General features: G+C 45.0%; 1 protein-coding gene across 2 annotated transcripts in view; it reads right to left on the reverse strand.

Moving 5' to 3' along the window:
- The window catches only part of CD99 (CD99 molecule (Xg blood group)), a 31,384-nt gene extending 22,262 nt beyond the window's left edge, over positions 1-9,122 (reverse strand). For both annotated transcript variants that reach the window (XM_079972994.1, XM_079972993.1), the window contains exon 1: positions 8,696-9,122. In XM_079972994.1, coding sequence (XP_079829120.1) covers positions 8,696-9,107 — 412 coding nt within the window. In that variant the 5' untranslated portion in view covers positions 9,108-9,122. The remainder of the gene's footprint in view (positions 1-8,695) is intronic.
- Positions 9,123-11,198: the final 2,076 nt, after the last annotated feature.

An 11,198-nucleotide genomic window follows, 5' to 3' on the forward strand; every position in this document is an offset into this window, starting at 1 on the left:
GGCAAATGCTTAACTTTCCACACATACATACACACAGCAAGTCGCTCTGCAAGACCACCTTCTGGGTTGGGATCATGAAAACATATCCCCTTTTTACCAGAAATCATTCCCCCTTTGGCATGCTGGCAGTTCACTTTACTGCAGAGGGTGAGGGGCAGTGAATGTGGGGGTGAAACATTTAATCCCTTGTCCACACTGGCCTGATCCAGATTGGGGCCTCATGTTGTTTTTTTGTGTAGCGACCAGTACTAAAAGCACTTTTTTTGGGGGGGGGGAGAAGCATGATTAACTTAATGTGTCCCCCTTGCAATGATCAGTTTCTTTTCCCAATAAGGCAGTAACACTAGCCAGTGAAAATTTACCCCAGGTATTTTGGGTTGTCCTGTTTTGATCAGCATATTAATCAGCATAGTCCATTAACCCCTTTCTCCCTTCCTGCCACATTTCTAGGTAACCATTAGCTCAGCTGATATGATGGCTGGGGACACAGCCATTATCTTAGTTACAGCCCCAGGCAATAGAGGTAAAGAATACTTACTAGCTCAGCTGTAAGACAAACTTTATATTAGATATATGCAGAAGGAATGCTGTACTTTCCAAGTGAATGTAACATCTAAGTATAAATGGCTGCTCTCCATCTCAAAATATAGATGACAATCATTTGTTTAAAGTCAAACAATGGCTGCCATGGTCCCGACTGCCCAATATCAGAAGAAAGTAGAAGTTCCATGAGTTGCTCAATGGGAAATGAAATGCTGGTCTCTTGAAATGTCTTAAATTCAGCTGTTTGATGGAGGGTAAAAAGAAATGTGCAATGTAACACATACCATATGGAATATTTTATATGAACTAGATGAACCAATGATCTGACTCAGTATAAGACAGCTTCTTGCACTCCTGTTGACTGTTGCCAGTGTTAGGAAAGAGATTGCAATTTGCAAAAGTGGCTAAAAGGGTCAGTAAGTACTACTGACAGATAATTAATGTGTTTGCACAACTTAAGAGTCTCTTTGTGTGGGGAGTGGTGTTTGGGGGGGGGGGGGAAATCACTGCTTTGAACTGTGAACAGCAAGTAGCCTTCCGGGCCTTAGGTTAGCTTTTCCAAAGTTAGAAGTGTCAATGCCACAGTCTGTCAGCCATGAACTTATTTTAAATAGTTTGTACATCTCCCTTCCTCCTAAGAATGTTTAACTGCCTTGGCTAGACATAAGCAGTAAGGGAGCAGCCCAGATCACCCAGAGAAGTGTACTCCAAAAGAGGAAAGGGCACCACCAAAAAGGCCTTCCATGGAAAATCAATTCTCAGGCAGGTTTCTATGGAGAAGGGCACCACCTAGTCTTGAAAAGCCATGTAAGGCTTTTTATATGTCAGAACCAACACTTTGAATTGCACACAGACAGATACAGGCAGCTGATGCAGTTGACACAAAAGGAGGAGGTATACTGAGTCCTATATAAACTAACTTATAACATAACATAGTGTAAAATGTAAGAGCCCCACTGGAACATAACCAAGGTCCACCTTATCTAACATTCTGTTCACACAGTGGCAAATCAGAAGCATAGCACCATGAGCACTGAACACTGAACCATTACTAAATGCATTGTTGTGACTGGGTTAAGAGCACAGTACTTCTTTTGGAATACAGTTAGCTGTTCAAGAATCCTATCCTTAAGGCTTTTCTGATACTTTAATGCAAGGCTAAACTTTCATAAATTAACACTTGCACCTCCCACAAAAAAATGAAGGCCATGAGGCATGCCAGACTGATTTGACTTATTCATCTGTAGGAATACTACCCAAAATTGATTGCAACCAAGACCTTGACAACAAGATTTAGGATTTCCCTTGTCTCACTGAGACTCATGATCCAATACATACTTTCGTATGGAAGGGGAATAACGCTGTCTCAAATGACTACCTTCAGCCTATAGTTTCTTTCCAATTTCCCCAGTCTATATTTATACTCCAATAATTTAGTAATATTGATGGGAGTGCAAAATTTTCTGCAGAAAATTGTCCATTGCAAAAGTTTTATTTATTTACTAAATTTATATACCACCCTATACCCGAAGGTCTCAGGGTGGTTCACAGAACAAAATCAGAATATAAAACCACAAAATATATAATCAAAATAAAAACAACAACCTAATAACCCACCTTACAAAAAGACCTCCACATTTTAAAAGGGCATAGGATGTCAATCAAATCAACCAAAGGCCTGGTTAAAAAGGAACGTTCTTGCCTGGCGCCTAAAAGTGTATAATGAAGGTGCCAGGTGAACTTCCCTGGGGAGTGCATTCCACAGATGGTGGAGCCACTGCAGAGAAGGCCCATTCTCGTGTTGCCACCCTACAGATCTCTCGAGTTAATTGGTAACAAAGAATGGATGCCAATTGTAGATGCATTATTAGGCAAACTTGGTCATTTCAAAGGAGCTCTTTTGGGCTTTGTATACCAAATAAGGGCAAAACAGGCATGCTAACTAGATCAGTATTAGGGCACCAGCAATTTTTCCACTACAAATTATTCATATTTGCACTGATTATTTTCAAGAAAACCTACACCACCATGTTGCAGTTAACAGGAATGTATCCAATAGTTTCACTTCTGTTAATGGAAGTAGCTTCCAGCCATGGAAGGAGAACAGAGGCCCAGCTATTCCACAAGTCAACAGAATATCTTCAGATCAAATCTGTAACTGTATCACTACAATCAGTTAAGAATGCAATAGGTTCCCAGTTCTATCTTGCTGGGTGTTTTTTTAATCTTTACAATGTTTATTGCATTGTGTGAGTGCCCCCTGTCTTCCATGATGTCATGGAAGCCAAGTACTGACAAGATCCAGACCTTCTTAGCTTCTCCAAGGAAGCTGCATCATGTGCCCTCCTCAGACAGACGCACAGAAAGATGCAGCACCTAAGATTATGCCCAGGCTTTTAACATGGCAGCCTTACCCACACTGGAGTGTGATACAGTTTCATTCTGGGTAACACCAATGTATATCTGCAGACAGCACTTAATGCGAAGCTTGTGCTCATTGTTGACTGTAAAGCTCGGTGTTGAATGCCTCTCTCTTTATTTTCTTTCACCTGCCATCATCATCCATTGCTTCCTTCCCCCCTGGAAATGGGCTATATTCCTTACACAAGTGGGGGAAAGGAATGAAGAGAGAGCAGGTGGACCATTTGCAATCCACAGGATAAACATACCCAGTAAACACAAAGCTGCTGGCAAAAGTTCAAGGTTTATTCAATAAGGGTTGAGGAAAACAAACATCTGGAATGAATTGCCTAACAGCTTGTCTTCCAACAAAGATGCTGTTCCTCCTTTTTGTTCTTTTGACAGCAGTTTTGTAGGGGAAAGACCCTATACTTAAAGCAGCTAATGCACTGCTGTTGCCATGTGAGCTTACAATACCTGCATTTATGCTTTCATTTACCTGTACTATGGACAGGCGGCTGGATTAATTTAATTGCTTTATTTTTAGGATTTTTCCTACAATACATATTATTGCATGTTGCCAGTTCAGTAAAAAGGTAATGGTAAAGGGACCCCTGACTGTTAGGTCCAGTCGTGAATGACTCTGGGGTTGCGGTGCTCATCTTGCTTTACTGGCCAAGGGAGCTGGCGTACAGCTTCCGGGTCATGTGGCCAGCATGACTAACCCGCTTCTGGGGAACCAGAGCAGCGCACGGAAATGCCATTTACCTTCCCACCAGAGTGGTACCTATTTATCTACTTATACTTTGATGTGCTTTCGAACTGCTAGGTGGGCAGGATGCCAGTTCAGTACTAGCATATTTATACCCTGCTCCTCTTCTTTTATCCCCAGAACAATAAACATAAATACCATAATGCTAATATTTCTGCTAAGCTGTCCTGTTTTAAACATCCCTGCACCAATAAGATTCCCACTTGCTAACATAACTGGAACCTGATGCATAACCAGGTGGGCAATAGCTAAATGGTAAGGCAATCTCTGCTAGAACAAGCAGCTCACACAGTAATTCTGTGATGTGGGACCAAAACTCAGTGGCAGAACAAACTCTGCAGGCAGAAGGTTTCAAGCCTTGGAGCTTCCAGGCAGGGTTGGAAATGTCCCCATTCTGAAAACTTGGGTGAGCCATTGTGGGTCAGTGTAGGCCAGGGATGGGGGAACCTCATGCATGGGGACTAGATGCAACTCCCCAAGCCTCTCTCCAGCTCTCAGGACTCTCCCCAGGCCAGCCCCCAGCAGCCATGCTTGTTGTCCATTTCAAGTGCTTTTGCCTGGCTGAAATAAGTCCTTGAACCAATGCCTCTTGCTGGACTGAATGGAGAAGTGTGTGCAAAACCCAGGCATTTTGTGGCTGGAATACACTCTACTGTACGAAGACAAGAGTCATCTCCGTTGCTCTGCCATTTTGCCTCTGCTCCTGGCCACTGCTAGCATGCAGCCCCCAGAAGGCTGCCATGAGGGTATGAAGTCCTTGGAAAAGGACTGGGAAAAATTCCCCACCACTGGTGTAGGCATAGGCAATAGATAGATGGACTAGAACTCTGACACAGTAGAAGGCATGCTTTCCATGTTCCTAACTGCTCCTATTAAATCATTGCATTTGGTCTCCTATTAATCATTGCTTGGTCTCACTCCTAATTGGGGATTTCGCCTACAGAAGCAATAGGCAATCATCTATGACAACTTTCACAACAGCTGCTCTCTATTCCCCCATGTTTCACTTGTCATGCTGTAGCCTCATGAATAACACAAAAAGTCTCTCTAAGTATCAAGAGGAAGTTCTGCATCTTGCCTGTGCTTATGCAGTATGCACATGCACTGGCAGGTTACCAGCTGACAAATATTATTTTATACTTGCCCATTGTTGCAAGGAGAAGTGAGAAAACATTTAATTGCAAAACAATATGTGTACAAATTACTTCCCTGCCAACCTACATACTACTGTAGGACTCTGTTGTTTGATAGTTGGTAAGGAAATGATTAATATGCCTAACATAAGTGAACAGTGGCTTGCTCAGAGTGGTACATGTCACACCGAAGTTGGATCCAAGTACAGTACTTACATGTGTACAAGTCAGTTGTAAAATTGTTTATTGGAAAACTATAATGCTCACTTTAGGAGCAGGAAGATGAATGGTTTGGGCCGAGAAAGACTGTAAAGTTCAAGGCAGCCATCCCAAGCATATTACCCAGATACAGGTATCATTGAAATCTAGATTTATGTCCAAATAAACTTATTTAGGTGGTGGATAATAAACTATGGTATTAAACTTTTTTTAAGGTCTCTAATAGAGTAAGGATTCCCTATGTTCTCCTAACAAAAAGTAAATGCATTTTTAAAACTTGGTCCTGTCACAGAGAACTATGCTGTAGTCAAAAAGTTGTGTAACTAGCTGCGCTGCCTAAAATGGGAATTTATCTGGGCCAGAATTCCAAAATGGAAAGGCATTCAAGGAAAGCTATTTCCCTGTCTGGTTAAACTTAATGCAATTAGAGCAAAACAACTGCACTGCTCAACTTGTTATACGTTCAACTTCAACATCGCTCAGCTGCAATGTTCAAGGAGTGCTTTTGGTCAAGTCAGTAGAATATTTTAGACTAACCTAACTCAGTGGGTTGTTCTAAGGCTAAGAGACAAACTGAACATGATGCAAAGAGGAGGCATGTGATAGAACATTTTAACCCTTTGCTCTCTGATGCTTTTTCACCTCCACACACACAGCGTGGTGCAGCAACTCCCTCCTCCCTCCGGCGCCTGGGGCAGACCACAGTTGCTGAGTTTGTTTAGGGCAGTCACTGATTTCAGGGATGGGAAGTGGTTCCACCTCCCCCTGCAGCACCCGAAATGCCCAGGAACAGCTGTGCTACCTGCAAGCTCCCCTGAGGCATAGAATCCCACCCCTACCCCCAGGTACAGCAGCTCCCATGCCACGCTCCTGTGCTGACCTATAGACCCCCGTGACGCCCTTTGTTGTTGTTTAGTCATTTAGTCATGTCCGACTCTTCGTGACCCCATGGACCAGAGCATGCCAGGCACTCCTGTCTTCCACTGCCATGACACTCTACAGCCCCCCTACTCCCGGTGCAGACCACTAACTATGTTATTGTCCACACATAGCTGCTTGTAGTTCATGGGGGGGGGGGGACAGAATAAATGAAGCTAAACACAGCTCTAGGACAATTTGCAGGTGTGCAAAAGCAGTAGAATGGAAAGGGTTAAAATGTTCCCCCCTCTCCCAAGGGGCATTGCAGCTTGAGAGTCTACTTTAGATAAAAAGAAAGAAAAATATCATGTGCAGCCTGAGCAATAACCAATGCTCTGATCTCCAAGGAAGAAAGTCCTGTTACAAATGGTTTTTTAAAAATAATGATGATGATGACAATGATGATAGAATAATATGCTGTAGAGAAGACAATTTTGTTCTTCCAGTACATCAGGGCTGCTTCAGACAAAGATTACCACTTAAGTGTGAATATATTGTCATACTTAAAACAGCACTCTTAGATCTACTCCACCACATACAAGACCAAAACAGCTGTATGCATCCTTCACATGTTTTTTCCAAAAACTGTGATGATTCCGGGGGGCAGGGTGTCCCCAGATGTCACAGGAGGATGGAATTCTAGCATCGTGTGCACCCCCTCCCAATTATTGAATCACATAAAGGGCAATTCCCATCCTCATAATAAATATCTTCCAAAGAAGTCAGCTCAAATAATGTGACTAGCAGTCACAGTTAGTCCATAACTCAGGCTTCCTCAACCTCAGCCCTCCAGATGTTTTTGGCCTACAACTCCCATGATCCCTAGCTAGCACGATCAGTGGTCAGGGGTGATGGGAATTGTAGTCTCAAAACATCTGGAGGGCTGAGGTTGAGGAAGCCTGCCTTAACTGGACCCGTTGTATGTTAATAGTCTGCTAATAATACTGCATTTTCTATACTCGTGGAATGGTTATTCCAAAGCCATGGAAAATCCTCCTTCAGTACCCCTGTCACTATTCAACAACAACATAGCTAAGCCAAAAGCAGACATAGGTTGCAATCCTAAATGCACCTATTATGGAGAAAGGCCCCCTAAACTCAGTGAGACTTCCCCCTAAGTAAACCTATATAGGGCTGCACTCTATATTGCCTTTCCCCCAGTGAAAATATACAAGTCCAAAGAATATTAGGTTGCAGTTAAGCCTACCCCATAAAAGTATAATAGATTTCAAGGCTACCTTCCTATTTGTTTAGGATGTTAATTCAGTGGCAAATAAATAAACGAGAGTCTGGCACGACCAGCCAACAGGAAAAATGAATTTCTACAAATACCCTCCAGTTCACACTTTACCCTAAGTTCCCACCCAGCCACCTTACTCAGCACCATTTGCTCTGCATCGGAATAGGCACTACCAAGTTTATAGTACCAGGTCCTTAAACAACTGGGGAAAGGCTCCATACAAAGACCTGTGGGCATATCTAACAGGGAAGTGAAGCCAGAAAACACATACTTATCTAAGATCTTAACAGTGACATCTCTTTTGAATGTAGACATGATGCAGGCAGAATTCCCTCTCCTTTCAAAGCAAGCTTAAGGGGTGAAGTTGGAGAATAATTCCACAATATTAGGACAACACCTGGGTACCACAGGAGCCAACTCCTAGGGGCCAAGGTGTAGCCAGGATTTTTGTTGGGGGGGAGACCTTTGTTGGGGGGAGCAGGCCTATTGCGTGGCGGGGAGAACCTCAGTTAGCTATATATTTTTATTTCTTTTGATTTTGGGGGGCAGCTGCCCCTCCCTGACCCCCCTTGGCTATGTCCATGGGCTGCCCCCATACTTGAGGGGGCCAGGGCCCCCAAGTTGATGGGCACTGCCATTCAAATGGTGTGGGTGTGCCCCACCATGTGATTGATTGGGCGGGGCAGGGTTTACCTCCCCCCCCCCCAATATTTTATTCAACCTGGCATCCCTGTGGGTGTGATCCTATCCACGTGGCCTAAAGATAAACCATCAGCATATTCTTCTTGGAAGTGTGTCCCAGACCCTAATGTTTAATTGGGTTTTTTATTATTATTATTGGCCACTATGTTTTCAGCTCTTATTTTATCTGCCTTGTGTCCCTATCAGGGGAAAAGGCAGGGTGTCCCTAAATACATAACAAAAACAACTTGCTTACAGCCCAATTTGGGTCAAACGCCTGTCACCCCGTTGCGATTCCCACTCCCCCCCCCCCAAAAAAAATCCTTCTGGGATCCATTTGAGCAGTGATTTTTTTTTTTCTGAAAAAAAAATGTTTAGGGGTAGTCTCATTTGGACTCCAGAAAACCACCATTTTATAGTTCAAATCGGGAAAAATCAATGCGGTAAATGGACAAAAGGAGAAAAAAACCACAAAAAAATTAGGGGTATGCGTACCCCCAGAAAAAAAGCCCTGCATCTGAGCCGGGGACTCTTTTGGTAAGCCTAGCCTTCGAGGATGTGCCGAGGGGCTTCCCTTCGCCCGCTCCTCGAGGCTGGCAGCACAAAGGCGGCGGGGAGCGGCGCTGCGGCGGGCAGGGGTGGGCGTCCCTCCGGCGCCTCCCGTCGGGGCGCGGCTGCTGCTCTCCCGGAGCCTCCCTTTGTTCGGGCTGGGGGAGAGAGGGCCGAGCAGCGCCCCACGTCGAAGGCTAGAGACGCGCGAGGGGGAAAGGGCCGAGCAGCGCTCCTTACCTCGGCCGCGTCCCGCCAGCAGCACCAGCGCGGCGAAAGGCACCAGGAGGGCGAGTCTCGTCATGGTCCCGCCGCTACTGCTTGCTTGAGGCGAACTTCGCGGCGCTCCCACTCCCTGCTCGGGTCCTTTCCTTGCTTCCCCCCCTCCCCTCAAAGGATGCAGCGAGCGACCGCGTTTCCCGCGAGCTCCCTTCCTCGCCCTCTCCGCTTCAGCTGCAAAACAAGCGGCCCGCAACTTGCAGCCCCGCAGCCAAAAAGGGGACTCGGAGCGGCGCTCGCTCGGGGACCCGCCCCCGAGGAGAAGGGCGGCCAATGCGGAGTGGGCGCCCAGCGCCGGCAGCCAATGGAAGGAGAGGCGAGGGAGAGCACCGCCCACCCCGGTGGCCAGGAGAAGACACCAGCGTTGAGTCATGCCCCGAAGTAATAGGAAACCCGCGGGCAGCCGCCGGCTCGGGTGTGGCGCAGCTGGGCTTTCTTCCATCTGCGAAGGGAGCCGTGTGTGGAATCGCAGGCCTGCTGCTCAGATCACAGCGGAAGGGGCCCGGATTTGGCTAAACGGAGAGTTTGGCAGGGCTGAGGTGGGCAGGCCAACGGGGTCATCTTGTGCCCGCATGTGGCGGAAGGGATGGCTGGGAGATCCCGCCGCTGGCTTTCGGAGAGGCTCGGGTTTAAATCCGCCCTTATCTCCAGAGTTCACACGCGCAGCCTGAAATGTTGGCCTGATGATAAACTTGGGAGGAGAGAACCACGTGCGCGATCTTCAGCTGGTTGTCGGAAATGCAAGATATAAATGCAATACATATGATAAGCCATTGCGCTCTGGATGTTGTGAGGGCAGGCCAGCCTTATGTATGTTGTAGCCGACAGACCCATCGAAACGAAGGGACATGGCTAACGTAGGACCAATTATTTCAGTGGGTCTACACTGACCCTCTCCATTTAGTTGGACACAACCCTTTGAGACAACCTAGTAGTGTTAGATCTGTGAGGGATGCTTCACACAAGCCAGACATCTCATCAAGTGGGGATGCTTGAACCTCTTCTGGCAGGTTACGTCTGGCTAATATAATAACACAGACTGTGCATGCTTAGATCAGAGGTGCTGTCTTAGTAAAAATAGGTATGGGGAATTTGTCCTTCAGATGCGGCTAGACCACAACCCCATCATATCTGAGTACTGGCCATTCTGACTGGGGATGATGAAAGTTAGGAGTTCGGCAACACCCGGGGGGGGGCCAAAAGTTCCTTAGCTCTGGAACAGGAAGAAAAAAAAGCTGGTCAAATTTGGTCTTAATTTATGGAGTGGTTGCTAGTGAGCATAGCAAAGTATTGTTGCCTGGTAGGCATCATGTCTTTGAATAGCACTGAGCTATTTATTTTATTTCATAAAATTTATACCTCACTTGATTATAAAAAATAAAATAAAGCCTCAGGCTATGGCCTCTCCTCTGCACAGACAAGGTGCAGAGATATATACTATAGAAAGTTACAAATATTAAGTTCCCTCATAAATTGAACTTCAAAAATGATTATTTAGTGGTTACTCAAGGTTTGATTTCTCCAGCTCCAGGAGAACACTGGTATTATGGGTGGGTGGTGTTTTTGTTTGCGCTTAACAATTAAAATAATTCCAGAGTTATTTGTCACCAGCTAAGTTTACTGGACTGTTACACTCTGACCCAACCTTTCTCCCCTGTTGGAAAGCATTATACAGAGATCGTGCCAGCGTTATTCAAGGATCTCCCTTTCCGTACTATGGATTTAAAACATTGTTTTGTTTGGCAAAAGGCAGGCCCATGTGTTTTATTCCCATATTATTTAATGGGTTTATTTGCCAAAATTTGTTTCCCACCCTTCCTCCCAAAGGACCGCAGGACAGCAAACACACCCACAATTAAAAATGAAAAAACTCTCTAAAACAGTTAAAACATTCTAAAACAACAACAACAGTTACAGTTAATATGATCTTTACATACATGTCTGCCTTTCCGAAGAAGAAACAGACTCTTATATCAGCTTGTTTGGGAGACCTAGGGAGGATAAGACTATCAATGGCAATTAGCCATGATGGAAATGTTTTTCCTCCATAGCTGGAGACACTAATGCTTCTGAATACTAGTTGGTGGAAACCACTAAAGGGGAAGCGTTTGCTTATGCTTGAATTCTGCTTGCAGTTTTCCCACAGGAGAAAAGGAGGCTGAACTAGATGGGCCATTGCCCTGATCCATCAGGCTCTATTTATGTTCGTATTGGGAGGAAAATAGAATGGGAGTTAAGTTTGTATCAGAAATGGCGAACCGTGTAGTCATACACAGTGTTTAAACAGCGTGTTTCCAAAACTTGGCACAATGGAATTTAAGCCAAGGAAGGAACAACTCAGCATTAACTACTGAGCTGCAATGAATCACTTGGTATGACTAAATGTCACATTGTTGTCATTTGTTTTCGTCAATCTTCAGCATTTTTTTTAAAGTTAATATTGCATGAAAAAAGTGCCAAGTTG

The sequence above is a fragment of the Podarcis cretensis genome (genome assembly GCF_951804945.1).
Source record: "Podarcis cretensis genome assembly, chromosome: 4".
Lineage (NCBI taxonomy): Eukaryota > Metazoa > Chordata > Lepidosauria > Squamata > Lacertidae > Podarcis > Podarcis cretensis.